Source organism: Acomys minous (genome assembly GCF_964271855.1).
Source record: "Acomys minous genome assembly, chromosome: 10".
NCBI lineage: Eukaryota > Metazoa > Chordata > Mammalia > Rodentia > Muridae > Acomys > Acomys minous.
In genome coordinates, this window is record NC_140491.1 from 96980977 (window position 1) to 96996447 (window position 15471).

The following is a 15471-nucleotide window of genomic DNA, read 5'->3' on the forward strand; positions in this document are numbered from 1 at the left end:
TGCTTTTTCTATGTGTTTGTTTTTGAGATAGTATCTCCCTACAGAACCCAGGCTGCCCTCTAACTGATCATCTACCTCAGCCTCCCCAGTGCTGGCATTGTAGGTGTGTGCCTCAACACAGAGCCCCAAGGTTGGTTGTACTGCTGCAAACATAATGTAAGTAAAGCAATGAGGCAAGTGCTTATGCTGAAATTGGAAACTGGACCGAGTGTCAGTAAGATAATTAATATAATGGTGGCCTTCTTGCCATGTTAGCTCAATAAGTGCTTCATTTTTTAATGTTTAAACGGTATAATTTAGGACCTAGGGGGAAAGCTCAGTGCTTAAGAATGTGTACTTTTCTTGCAGAGGACCCATGTTCCCAGCACCCATATCCAGTGACTCCCAATGAATTGAGATTGTAGTACCAGTTCCAGAAGTGTCTTCAGGCATAGACCCACTAGTGTGCTAATATCTATGCCTCCCTTGTTAGAGATAATACAAATAAATCATGACTTAAGTTGTATAGGTTACATCTGAATAGATATTAAGATGCACATCGGCTCACCTAGCTGTAGTTAAGGTATGCTTGGTGAAAAACGGAAAGTTGTCTTGGATTTGTCTAAAACAAAGTTAAATCTTGTCAAAAGAAGAAAAATTTGAAGTCATGCTCTTGTATTTTAGTCTCACCTGTTAGATAAAAAGCTGGATTTTAATAACCTCAATGACTGGATTCATCTTTTTATACTTGCCATATAAACCTTATACCTAGTATTTAGGTTCAGAATCATTTGCTTGAAAACCATTAGCAAGAAGCAATTGTGCCTTTTTCGGATTTCAGCGTTACCAGCAGTGTTTGCTTAATGATTCAGGGTCTGCCTCTGAGAGCCTTACCTGGGTACCACAGCATGTCTGCTTGTGATGAACTTAATCATGATCATGCTGCACTTACTGGGAATTCATACTTTCTTTGTGATAGTTTAGCACTCTCGGCTGTCAATGGAAGCATTAGGTTGAGTGATGTTTATCAGTTTGAAGCGAGCTGTAACCATAGTGGCAGTGGCAGTATTTATTGAGTGCCAAGGATAGTCCTTCCAGGCTCTGTTTTAGACACTTTGGATGTATTGGGATAACAGACTTGGCAAGCTTATATGTATTTTGTAGATGAAGTTTAGCATCTACCTCTAGAAGAAAGTAGCTTGTTCTACATAATACAGTGAGTGGTTGGTGAAGTCTAGATTCAATCTAAGTTGATTAGTTCTAGAGTTCTAGAGAAAGTAGTACTGTCTTTCTGTATTGGATACTTAAAATTTGAGTGCACAAGGTAGTACTTAGCAAATATTTTGCTTAGATATTATAATTAGTGACAATGCAGTAGATAGCCATATTTCTTCTAAGACAATTTTTAGTCAAAATGGGGTTGGATTAGAATCTTTTTTTTTCTAATTTTATTCTATTTATTTATTCTAATTCTAATGGGTCAGTGACTGAGTGTGTGTGTGTGTGTGTGTGTGTGTGTGTGTGTGTAAGAGAGACAGACAGACAGACGGGGTTTGGGGAGGGAAGAAGAGTCTGGACAGTCTGCAGGAGTTATTTTACCAATTCCACCATGTGGATTCTAGGACTGAAAATAAGGCATGAGGCTAAGCAGCAGGCCCTTTACCTGCTGAGCTGCCTTGCTGGTGACTTCCAACCTTGCTTTTAAGATGTGTAATTCCAGTGCTCAAGAAGCAGAGGTGGTAGGATTGCTGCAGATGTGAGGCCTGTGTAGTCACAAGGTCCTGGCCAGCCAGGGGTATGTAGTGAGACCCTGTCTCACAAAGCCAAAAGGTAGAAAAAAATCTGATTGAAAGAATTACATTTAACATTAACTTTAGTTTTGATTATACTGGAAAAAACTGAGGAAGAAATTCTTACCTTCCACAAATCAGAGAATAGAGGAATTGAAGATGTAGAAATATAGTGAGATCACAAATACGGAGTAGTTTGAAAGGATTTACTGTTAGTTTGAGAATATTAATATTTACATCGAGGAAGGGGGAGTAAGCCAGTAAAATAGGAGACACAGTGATAAGCCTGAATGACTCCTTCCTGACTTTTTATGACGTTTATGCACTTTTTGACATGTTAGTATTGCAGAGAAAGTTTGAAAGGTTGAAAAATCCAGAGTAATACAACTTTGAAGGATCTGCTTTTTAGGTAGCTAGTGTTCCATTGTAGTGCCTGTAAATATTTGAGAACCGATTTAAAGCTTACATGAACACGATCTAAAAATTTTGTTGTTGTTTTTGTTTTGTTGAGACAGGATCTCTCTTTAACAGTCCTGGCTGTCCTAGAACTTACTTACGTAGTCCTGGCTGTCCTTCAACTCCCTGATGTGCTCCTGCTTCTTCCTCCCAAGTGTTGGGATTAAAGGTGGCTCCACCACAGTTAGATACTGCCCTGAAAGATTAAGTGGCATGTCATCAGCCTTCAAGTAGATGCTTATTTTTTACATTTTGCTGATAAGGGTTCTGAATATTTCTGTATATGTAATGCTATACTGGGTACGTAAAACACTTCATATTGTGCTAATAAATGGGTTAAGTGAAGTTATCATATCAGGAGTGGAGAGAGAGGGCCTGAGTGCTTAACAGCACTTGTTCTTACAGAGGTCTCAGGCTCAGCTCCCAGCACCCACATGGCAGCTCACAACCGTTTGTAGATCCTGTTCCAGAGGATCTGACACTCTCTTGTGGACCTTAAGGGGCACCAGGCACTCATGTGGTGCACATACATGCATGCAGGCAAGGCATTCATACACATAAAAATAAAATAAATAAAATATCAAAGTGAATCTATTATGAGTGGGCTCTTACGTCCTCAGTTCTTTGATAGGTGTAAATGTAGTTTAGATTTACACGTCTTTTACATTGCTTCTGATTTCTGAGAATTGAAGGCCAGGTGGTTGTGGCGCATGCCTTTGGGAGGCAGAAGTGGGCAGATCTTTCTGAGTTTGAGGATTAGCCTGGCCTACAGAGTTCCAGGACAGCCAAGGCTACAGAGAGAAACCATGTTTGAAAAAAAAAATTTATGCTACTGTGCACAGTTTAGCTTGTGAACCTCTTTGCTAAATTCTGAAAAATGTATGTCCCTGTCTCCATTATGATGAATTTATTTCTGTAACTATACCTGGTGTTCTGAGGCCCTAGTGGCTTCAAAGTGAGAGAAATGGGTAGCTGTTGTAGGATGGTGCGAGCTGATGATAGAGGTAGCATTCATTGTTTGCTTGTTTGTGTTTACAATTGTTGTGTTAAATGTTTTTCTATACACATTGACTTCTCTATTCTTCTAAACAGCGACATGAAACAGATGGTCTCTTTATTCTCATTTGTGGGTGAGAACATTGAGGCGGAAAGGTAACTGTCTGAAGAATACACTACTGATGATATTAGAACCAGTGCTGTCTTCCTGACTCTATGGCTGCTGGGTGACAGCACTTACCCTGTATGCTAAGAAAAGTAGTCGTCACCATTATCCCAGTGGGCTGTTTTTATTTCCTATTCTTTTAGATCATCTTAAGTTTAAAGATAAGAAAATGAAGAGATTGTGAGATTATATTTGAGATGTTAATAAGGTGTATAACAAATGTAAGTGTTTATTTTGGACTTTTCTGACTTTGAGAGTGTAGGTAACTCAGATGGGCAGCACACTGAGTGTGATTAACTGCTCACTATTTTCTGTGATGAACCTGGAATATATGTCTCTTGTGAAGACAAGTTCTCTATAGCAACTGGAGGTATAGTTCAGTAATAGAATGCTTGCCCAGCATGGAAGAAATTCTAGGTTCAATTTTCTCAAGACTGCCAAAAATTTCTGAAAGTGAGGAAATGTAGGTTCATTTTTAGTTGTGTGTGTGTGTGTGTGTGTGTGTGTGTGTGTGTGTGTGTGTGTGTGTTGGTATGTAGTTCTGCACTGTTTAGTATAGTTGCCTTGTTGAATCGCCATATTATTACTAACCATTTCCAGAGATTTTTATCTTCCCACTTATAATACTTTTTTAAAAAACATTGACAGCTCATGATTTCGTTGAAGGAAGGAGCGCCTTCATATTTGCTTCAATTGTAAAACATTTTGTGTTTAGATATATAAGTACCAATTAGGATTGACAAATGGGATTACATGAAATAAAAAAGCTTCTGAATAGTAAAAATCTTATCAACAGAGTGAGCAGTGTGCAGGATGGGAGAACCGGCTTTGCCAGCTGTACTTCAGATGGGGTTCCTGTCTGCAATATATAAAGAGCCTCAAGATGTGAATTCCAAAAAATCAAAACTACACAACACACACACACACACAGTGTACACACACAGATTAAAAATATAAAGTAAATGTTTGTTAATAAAAAAGCTGCCAGTCAACAAATGGGCTCATGAGTTGAATCAAATGTTTCTCAAAGGAAGAAACACAAATGGTCAATAGACATTTTAAAAAGTTTTCAGCACTTTAGCCATCAGAGAAACAGCAAAGTAAATCTTTAAAGTTCCGTATCACCCAGGCTGAATGACCAATAATGACTACAAACACTCATGAGAATGTTGGGGGAGAGAAACTTACTATTTGTAGAAGTGAAAACTGGTGTAACTATTAGGGAAATCTGTGTTTGTTTGTTTGTTGTGTTGTGTTATAACAGAACTACCCCAAGACCCATCTCTACCACTCGTGGGTGTACGGCCAAAGGATCCTGGGTCCTACCACAGGAACACTTCATATTTGTACTTACTGCTACCCTGCTGCCAACTGCAAGGAAATGGAACTAGGTTCACTGTCCAGCAGCAAATGAATACATGGACAGTGGAAATGTGCACCATACAGTGGAACTTTACTAAATTTTAAAGAAAAGTACAATTGTGAAATTTGCAAGAAAATGGATGGAACTGGAAAATAGTACATTAAACAAGGTCACCCAGGCTCATAAAGACAATTATTACATGCTCTCATATACAGATCTTAGCTTCTAATTTTTATAAATGTGTATTTATGTGAGAGTGAATGTAGCTAGAGATCAGGAAAGTAGAAAGGCCTATGAGGTGGGGGCAGTGGGGTGTTAAGAAAGGAGGAGTGGGGAGGTTAGTAGAACAAATGTAACATAAAAGTGGAAAGGGAGCCCTGGGAGTAGAGTGGTGTAAGCTGGAGAGGAGCCGTGCAGATGGGGGAAAGGGAAGATGGGACAGGGCTGGGGAGCCCACCAGAGCCAAGTATGTGTGGAAATGCTGTGCGCTTCAGTTGTCTACATCCACCTCATAGACTTATTGTGTACTTCATTTAAATAGACTCACACGTCTCTGTTGCTGTGATGAAGACACTCCGACAAAATTGACTTAGGCGAAAATTTAATTATTTTTATGTTAAAAATCCACACTACACTCATCATCATTTTGGAGAAGTTCGGGTAGGAATTTGAAGCAGGTAGTCCCTTCACGTCGACAGGTAGTAACAGAGGAGGGAATGAGTGTATGCCTAGCCTTTTCTATTCTTACCCAGTCTGTGGCCCCAAACCAGCTTCTGGTTTTACGCTTTTATATAAATTAAGGCAATCAAGACAGTCAAGACTTCCTGCACAGGCCAACCTGATCTACACAATCTTTATTAAGACCCTTTTCGACTTAAGTGGTTCTAGGTAATGTCAACTTGGAAGGTAAAACCATTACATGTGACCTGTCACCTCTTAGGCCTGGCTCACTACTCCCTCCCTCCCTTCCTTCTTTTTCTTTCTTCTTGTGCTAGGGATTGAACTCAGAGCCTTTTACATACCAAGGCAAGCAAGCACTCTGGCTGGGCTACATTTTTAGCCTTTACATAATGTTTTCAGGTTCAGCCAAGTTGTAACTTGTATCATAACTTTGGTCCTTTTTTTTTTTTTTTTTTTTTACTTTGGTCCTTTTTATAGCCATATAATATACATGTATTCTATTGTATGTGTATATGATAAAATTTGTCTATTCATCATGTGATTTGTTTAATCATCCTGTGGATGATTCCACATTTTTATTATTATGAATCATAATGCAATACACATGCATGTACATGTCTTATTTTAAAGACCTATTTTAAATTTTTTCTTTTTTTTTTTTGTTTTTTGATTTTTGTTTCTTTGACAGAGGGTTTCTCTGTGGAGCCTTGGCTATCCTGGAACTCACTCTTAGATCAAGCTGGCCTCTGCCTCCCTGAGTGCTGAAAGTTGTGCACCACTACACCTGGCCTGTTTTAAATCATTTGTAGCATATTGCAAGCAATAGAATTGGTGGGCTTCATGGTAATTCTGTGTTTAAATTTTTGAACAACTGCCAAATTGTTTCCAGAACATCTTGGTTCTTAAGTATGAAAAGGTTTACTTAGGCTACTGTCATCTCAAGATTCATAGTCTCAGATTTTCTTTATGGAAGTGCTTCTCAACTCAGAGTGATTTTGCCCTTACAAGGGACATTTATCAATGTTTGGAGACATTTTTTACTGTCGCAAGTTAGTTATTTCTGCTAACATATAGTGTATAGTGGTCAAAGATACTGCTAAACACTATGTAATACATGGGCCAGCCCCACAGCAAAATCATGGTTCTAAATGTCAGTAGTACCAAACTTAATATTCTGATCTGTGGCCTGAATTTCACTATCATTACCAGGGATGAGAGTGCCTGCTACTTTGCATTCACTTGTGATCTGCAGAAGGAATGAAACTTTTTCCCTCAGTGTTTATTTCTTTGCAATTATGGGTGGGAAAATATAAACTTCTAAGTTCTAAAATGTGTTCAGAGAGGGAAGGAGAAACATAATAGTATTTCTAGCCCATTGTTTTGATGTGATTTTTGACAGAGCCTTATTGTGTAGTTTAGGATCTGCTGCATTTTTTTTTTTGAAAGATTATCCAATGCTTTGGGCAATGCAGTATGAATTAAAGGATGATAGTCTTGCTATAATTTATTTCCTTCTTGCATTTTATATAGTTCTTAGCACTTTATATTTTCTTACTATTTTCATCATAGTTGTGAATAATTAAATGATGAACTAATTGCAGAGACCTATGGTGGCCAAATTATCAAGATAAAAGAAAAATAACACTGGTAGTGTCCTAGGTGAACAAGTATAGAAATTTGTATCTAACCCATATTGATAATACAATAAAATGAATCTTTTAAAAAAATATAAGTAAATACTATTATTTGAGAGACCTCAGGGATTATTGAAAGCTACAAAAGGTCAGTCCTCAAAGTCAATGGAAAAAGTGCAATACAAAAATACAAAGTAACAGAATAATCTCTGCCTGGGTGGTAAATAAGTCCATGCTTTCAAGAGGTTAAGTACTAAAACTAGGCTTTAGAGCTGGTGATATGAGGGTTTTTGCCTAGCATGGGTGATGCCTTGGGGCCAGTCTCCAGCACTGAGGGAATGTTGACCTGTTTCATTTGCAGAATTTTGCTTCTTCTTTGTTCTGGGGGTGGGAGGGAGCAGATGTAAAATGTTCTCAATTTTCAAAATAATTAAGTACCTTGCTTTTTTTAGGAGAGAGAGAGAGAGAAAAAAACAAAAACAAAAACAAAAACAAAACAACAGCAACAACAAAAAACTACTTCTGAAAACTTATCCCTGCCAGAATTAACAAGAATTGAAGTTACTAAGAAATTTGTCAGATTCAACAAATTGAAGCTTAACATCTTAAGAATTTTATTTACTGAACAGGTAAGGTTTATGAATGTATTCCAGGATATAATAGATGCTATGTAAATTTATTATTTTTTAACAGGCATCAAATTATGAATATGTGTGATAACCAGATTTTAGGAGTTGTGTGATTTAGAATATTTATCAATATATTTCATTTCCAAATGTTAGTATTTTTATAAAATGTGTTCATCTTAAGTGTTTTAATTTGTTAAATATCTTTTCCTGTTTGCTGAGACATCTAATTTTGTGAAAAACACAAATTTGACCTGCCAGATTTTCTTTCCCTCTGCTCCCCACATCGCTCATGTATATTCACAGCATCTGGAGTCTGTGTAATGTCATCAGAAACAGCACAGGGAAAGTAGGTAAACTAACACAGCTGGGAGTCGACTTTGGCCTGGAATGAATATATGTATATGTATTCTGAAGTGTATGAATATATGTATATGTATTCTGAAGTGTATGTTGCCGCCTCCATTGATTCTGTAGTTTTGTGAACTTGAAATGGTCCAAAAGAATTTTTCTTCTTTGGAAATACATTTTAGAGAAAATATCTTTGATATTTTAAAGTACACAGGACTGTTTAAAAGGAATTGTTCTAAATGACTATTTCAGTTGAGGAACTTGATGGAGATGTTATTTGTAATTGTAATTAGGCAGATAAGTATGGTAGTGAAGATTAGATTTGTCTGAAATACCAATTTTTTTTGCCTTATCATTTGTACAGATGAAGTCATCTGTTGTGAATCTTACAAACATTTTGTGTGAAAGAAAGTTGGACCAAAAAAAAAAAATCTGTGATTTTCTGTTGAAAGCAACAGAGCTATTCTGTACTGTTAGGAGCCAGAATCTTACCTGTCAGGAGTGGTAGAGACTGGAGAGGCATTTCATGTGGCTTCTTGATAGAGGCGATGGTTATATCAACCAGTGTGCTCACTTTGTGAAGTGTCCATGGCTTACCGTTTGTGTGCCTTTCTGCATGCAGACTTAAATAAAGTTTGCGATTTATGATTGTCATTGTTACCAATTGATTCAGGAAACATAATAGGGCAGAATTGTAATGATTTAAATACATTAATGATGTTCAGTTTGTAGCAGTTTTAATCAGTAAAGCATGGACAAAATTTCCTAATCTCTTAGTGTTTAGTTTAGAGTATAATTTATGATGATCTAAAAGATACACTGGGGAAGAAGACAAATTTTAAGGCACAGAAGTAGTTTTAAAGTTAAACAAAATAAAACAAAAAACTTTGTTTTAATTTTTATGTGCTTAATGCTGCTATTCATTTGAATAATTTGACTCCTTGTTCTGTATCTGAGGCCATGTAAGTACAACTGCCATGTCTTTCCTTTTTCTTTTGTGAGCTTCTCGTGAGTATCTTCTTTAGTTATCCAGACACTGAAGATAAACTGGCATCTCAAAGTTAGAACAATTAACTTTGAAAATTGTGATTGAGAATAGCAGCTGTGAAGGGATGTGTAGCACTACAAAATCTGAAATAAGTGTATCTATATAGGCTCTAGAACACTATCTTAATGCATTTTATCTTTTTAGTATTTTCTTTTAATATAATGAGTTCATCCTTAAAAAGCCTTTGATGCTAATTCAGAGATTCGTAATCTACTTACAATGTCTTTCACATGTAGTTTTGATGATAACTGACAAGCTGTAAGTTAATTAGCACAGCACTTACTAATGAGGATGTTAAAATTTAATTTAAAAGTGTAGATTTTTATTTGTACACACTAAACAAATTGAAGGAAATTCAATCATACATATGATAAGCATTCTAGGCACTTTCCCCCCGATCCAGGTGCTTTATTAGATAACAATAAGAAAATATAATTAACTTATGGATAGCAAAGTTTTGAAAGTATGCTAAGATTGCTTGTCTTTAAAACTGGGGATAACCTAAAACCAAAGCAGTAAAATAAGGTCTGTTAATTAGCATGGAAGACAGCTTCTTGAATTAATATGTGGTGTTAATTAACAGGAAGTCTGATGTTGTGTTGTAATTACCACCAATATTTTTGACATACTGAGTGACTGAAGGTGAATTATATAGATAGCAATTGAGTAAACACTTTTGTGCTTAGGAACGTTTTCCTTTGTTTCTGTTTTCTAGAAATATGGACAGACTTCTTAGACTTGGAGGAGGTATGCCTGGACTGGGCCAGGTTAGTATGCAGAAGGTTTCTTAGTGTGTAAGCAACACGGTTTTATGTAATTATCTAAAGAGAAAGAACCAACAGATCCCTTCATGGTAAGGGGCCACCGTATTGGTGGTTGCTGAATCACAACATGAAGTAACATTGGAAACAGTTTTATCCTTTTCTCCTAGAAGTAAGAATTTTTTGATGTTTGGTTTAAAACTTTGAGGAATGTGAGCTTATAAAGTTGCGTTTTCAAAAAAAATGAGTTTATATTACACATGTAAAATATAACTCAACACACTTTAATAGATCCAGAAAGCCAGTCCGTTGACTCTTTATGCAGTCTTAACTCTGACCATTTCTGCTAGTAATTGTGGTACATCGATGAATTAATTAATAATAGCTATTTTTCCTTTAAGTTTGATGTTTTATGGTTTCTTTTATGCTGTTAATTGCAATTAAGTGATCACTCAATTGTTTTGCTATTATTATTTATTTTGGTCACTACTACTAGGTAGTTGATTTCTAGGTAGATCAGTCAGAAAATCATCTGTTTGTCTTCAGCTAAGGACTTTCTCTTGTTTTGAACCAAAGCCAGGCCTTACACATGCTAAGCAAGGGCTCTAGCACTGTTCACTAGGCCCAGTGCTTTGCCTTTTTAGGTTTTGACTATATTTCTGGTAATCTGTTTCCTTAGTTTATAATTGAGGTTATTAGGCATCATTTTTTTCTTGGTTACCAGTTTTCCCCGCATTCCTATATTAGTATATTTTTGTCATCTTTCATTCAAATTAAGCTGTATTTAGAGGAAAAACATTAAGTTTTGAAACTCAATAAGTGTCTTTTTGTGTGTTTTAAAAGCACACCTGTAAGAATCTTGATTGGGCCTGTCATGGTTTTCACTGATAATACCTTTTAGCAAGGTATCATGTTTTTGTGATTTTTTTTTTTCTATTGTATGCTGCAAAAGACTTACTTATTTTTTATTTTTTATTTTTTTTATTTTTTTTAATTATATTCTTGTTATATCTCAATGGTTATCCCATCCCTTGTATCTTCCCATTCTTCCCTCCCTCCCATTTTCCCCTTATTCCCTTCCCCTATGACTGTTCCTGAGGGGGATTACCTCCCCCTGTATATGTTCATAGGGTATCAAGTCTCTTCATGGTAACCTGCTATCCTTCCTCTGAGTGCCACCAGGTCTCCCCCTCCAGGGGACATGAGGACTTATTTTTTATTTTGTTAGTTTTGTGCCTTTTTCATGCTTCTTTATTGTTAGCCAGTTTCATCATAATACTTCATTTTCTTTGTGTACATAATTCATTCCTTGTCATGGAGATAGTACAAATTTGTGTGCGAATTATTAAGGCATTTCCTTAGTAGAATTCTTAACTGAAACTGAATCATATCTGAATACCAAAGTAACTTTCCTTGGGTGTTAGGTATGTTATTTATTCACCTTGCAAATCTGCTCTGAAAAATTACTGTACATGAAACAATGGCTGCAGATTGAGATATATTGTTTCACAGTCATCTCTGCACACCTTTGTAGAATGTGGAAAACTCAATGTTTGCCCAATAATCTCTCCTTTGTTTCTGATTTTATTAGCTAGCCTCAAGGTCCTCAGTTTATGTATTCGTTAGAACTTTAATATGTGTTACTTAAAAATCTACTATTTCGTATATTTCCTTTCTCTAGTGAGATGGCAAGCTCTCCGAGGAGTGATTTGTAGAGTTCTTATTTTTATGGTATCTCTTTTTTCAAGTACTAGGTGATGAATTCTTTTCCTTTTGCAAGTCAGTGTGTTCACCAGCTAGGAAGCTCCACCGGCTTCAGTGGGCCCTAAGTATCAAGGGTATTTGTTGAATTCTCATTACCTAGGCTGGTTGATAATGCCATTGATCAAAAGTTGGCCCAATCCTCAGCCTCTTTCTCTTCCTCAGAATGGTTCAACCTCAAAATTCCCATATGTAAGTCATATAGTTGATCTTGTTTGGTCTTTGAGTGGCTAACTGATGCCACCTAAGAGTCATTAAAGAATAATTTATTATCATAGCAAACATTGTCTTTAGGAAAGTCCAAAGATTTTGAGGCTTTGTGCTTAGAACTCAGAAGAGCACATTATATAACCAGGATTTGTTTTCAGTCTTAGCCTGGTCACTTGTATGGAAATAATTCAGGTTTTCATTTGAATGTTTCTTGTGCTCTTATTTAGCGCTAGTATTTTGTTTTATTGTAGTGTTGGGGATTGAACCGAGGGCCTCTGTCATGACAGACATTTACAGCCCCAGTTGTGATACTGATGGTTTTCTTATTTGCTGCCAAGAAAAATGATCCAGTATTAGGCTTCTGGACAGAGGACATATGGGCTTTGCTCTGTGTTTATAGTTGTCTATATTTTTCTGTTTTAAATGGAAGAGTTAACAAATAATACAGGAGTTTCAGTCACAATAGTGATATTTCATTGTATTTGAAATTACTTGGCCTTGATTGTTTGACAAGAAATGTAAGTTTTCGTGCATTCTAGTTCCTTGACTTTGAATGGATACTATTACTTTTGCATAGATACTTGACTTGGATGATTACTTTTCTTTTCCAAGGCTAACTTTTACATCTTCTCAGCGGATCCTACCTCTTGAAAGCTTACTTATCTCCACTGACTCCTTTCTCTGCCTGTAAAGTTGTATATGTGTATATTGCACTTTTGTAATGTGTGTACTATATGCATGTGTGTGGACGCACACTCTTGAGGTCAATAATGAGTATTTTTGGTGCTCTGTGTGTGTGTGTGTATACATACACACACACACACACACATATATATACACACACATATATAATCTTTTATTAATTTTTTTGATAGTTGCATATATATGTTCTATTCTCATTCCCTCACATTCATGTCTTCATATTTTGTCTGTGAACTACTGCGTGTAACCAGGGGCCGTCTTGTGATTATGCATTCACACCACCTTTGAAGCCTGATGGTTCACCGTGGGAACAAAAGTTAAGACATTGAATTCACCAGTATCCAATCAGGATGGGATATGATCTGTCAGCTCCCTCTCATTCATGTTTGAACTGATGACAGGGTTAGCCTTGTGCAGGCCCAGTGCAGGCAACCATAACTGCTGTGATGCCATGGTTACAGTAGTTATGGTGTGCCATGAATATAGCATTTTGCAGCTCATCTCTTAATCTTGCAGCTCTTATTTTTTTTCTTCATTTATACTTTATGTTCATTGATGTTTTACTTACATGTATGTCTGTGTGAGGGTATTAGGTCTTGGAGTTACAGACAGTTGTGAGCTGTCATGTGGGTTCTGGGTTCTGTGAATTGAACCCAGGTCCCCCGGAAGAGCATTCAGTGTTCTTAACCACTGAGCCATCTCTCCAGCCCTACAGCTCTTAAATTCTTTCTATCCTGTCTTCTACCATGTTTTCTGATCCTTAGGTGGGCTGGTATAGATATCCTGCCATGATGTCACTTACAGTTCATTGCAGAGGAAGCTTATCTCGGGTAGCCTTGTTTGGATCCTGTGGTGTAGATTGGGAGCCTGGTAGAAAGAGTTGGGGCCCAACCTTGTTTTGTTTTGATTTAAAGATGCATTTTGTGTTGTGTCTGTGTGGATGGTTTGCCTGCAGGAATGTCTATGGCTCATGTTGTGTAGTGCCTCTGGAGGCCGGAAGAGGTCAACTGCTGTGTAGGTCCTGGGAATCAAGCCAACCTCTGCAGTGCTGAGTCATCTCTAGCTCCCACTCCCCATCAGTATTTGAGACGGTCTCTCACTGAGCCTGTTAGCCCATCGATTGGCTCTTAGATCAACTGGCTTGCAAGCCCCGGATCCTCTTGCCTCTCTACCCAGTTCTGCGGTTAGCGGCATGTGCGTCCATCTCTGGCAATTTTTGTATGTGTTGGAGAACTGAACTCAAAGTACTTACTGTTAGTACCTATCAAGCCATTTTCTCAGTCTCAGGTACTGTATTTTAAAACAAACCCCAGGCAACTTGCCATTACATTTCCCTTATTTATGTCTTTCTAAAATAATAACTCAGGCGCCTACGTTCTATTTCATTAACTCCATTTACTCTCATGATACTGTATTCTGAATACTGAGCTGAATTGTTCAGGTTGCTGAGTCTGCTGGCCTACCCATAGTGCCCTTTCCCAAGTGAACCACATTCTCACAAGTGCTAGACAAGTATTCTACCCCGCTTTTTTAATTTGATTTTTTGTGTGCATTATATTTTGATTGTTTTTTCTCTCCCAGTTCCTCCCAGATTCTCTCTACTTCCTTATCTACCTAACTTCATGTTCTTTTCTCTCTTTAAAGAATAAAAAAACAGAAATCACACAACTGAAAACCTACAAAACCAAAAATTAAAACAAGCACAAAAAAGACAAAACAGTAAAATGAAACAAAAAGTTTATGATAACACCACTGGGTTGTTTGGTTTGGTTTTTGGCTACTACTCCTGGACATGGTTATACCCCTGAGTGTGGTTGATATACCCAGTGAGACTCCATTGGAGAAAGCAGATTTCCTTTTGCCAGTGCGTATCAACTGCAGATAACATCTTGGGACCCAGTGTCCGCTTGCTCCTCTTAGTGCCTGGACCTTGTTTGGCTGGATCCCGTGTAGGTCTTATGGGTACTGGCATAGTCTCTGAATTCATGTGTGCATCAGTCCTGTTGTGTCTGGAAGACACTGTGTTTCTTTTGGGTCTGGATTATCTCACTCAGGATGATTGTTTCTAGCTCTATCTATTTACCTGAAACTTTCATAATTTCATTTTTCTTAAGAGCTGAATTATATGCCATTGTATACATTTATAATATTTTCATTATCCATTTACCAGTTGCTGAGCATCTAGGCTGTTTCCAATTTTGGCTGTTATGAACAGAGCAGCAGTGAACATGGATGAGCAAGTGTTTCTGTAGTAGGATGTGCAGCCCTTTGGGTCTATGACCAAGAATGTTCTAGCTCAGGAACCACCACACTGATTTCTGTAGTAGCTGTACAAATTTTTACTCTCACCAGCAATGAAGAAGTGTTCCCTTTTTTTTTTTTTTATTCATCATGTGCTATCAGTTATTTTCTTGATCTTGACCATTCTGACTTGGGTTAGATGAAATTTCAAAGTAGTTTTATTTGGATTTCCCTGATGGCTAAGAGTGCTGAACATCTAAAAAGGGTTTCTCAGCCATTTGTGTTTCATCGTTTGAGAGTTAGTTCTATACCCTATTTTTAATTGAGTTATTTGTTTTTTTGATGTTTATTTTTCTTAATATATTCCAGATCCCTCTTTCAGAAGTACAGTTAATAAGTATCTTTTCCCATTCTATAGGCTGCTGCTTTACCTGAATTACAGTGTTTGTTTGCTGTAAAGAAGCTTTTCAGCTTCATGAGGTCCTGTTTATTAACTGTTGCTCTCTTAGTGTCTGTGCTGTTGGTTTCCTTTTTTCTCATTGTGCTATTGGCAGTGAGTTCAAGACTATTCCCTATTTTCTTTTCTTTAAAAAAAAAAATCCGTTTCAGGGCAACTGAATGTTGTGGTCCTTCCTTTGATCTATTTGGAGTTGAGATTTTTGCAGGGAAATATGGGTCTATTTTCATTCGTTTGCGTGCAACTATC

The 15471-nt window shown here is 37.1% G+C and overlaps 1 protein-coding gene across 1 annotated transcript in view; it reads left to right on the forward strand.

The window, feature by feature from the left end:
• Nucleotides 1–15471, forward strand: part of PSMD14 (proteasome 26S subunit, non-ATPase 14) — a 91172-nt gene that overhangs the window by 1733 nt on the left and 73968 nt on the right. Inside the window, exons 2-3 of the mRNA XM_084799407.1 lie at nt 7527–7694; nt 9806–9857. Coding sequence (XP_084655533.1) covers nt 9810–9857 — 48 coding nt within the window. The 5' untranslated portion in view covers nt 7527–7694; nt 9806–9809. The remainder of the gene's footprint in view (nt 1–7526; nt 7695–9805; nt 9858–15471) is intronic.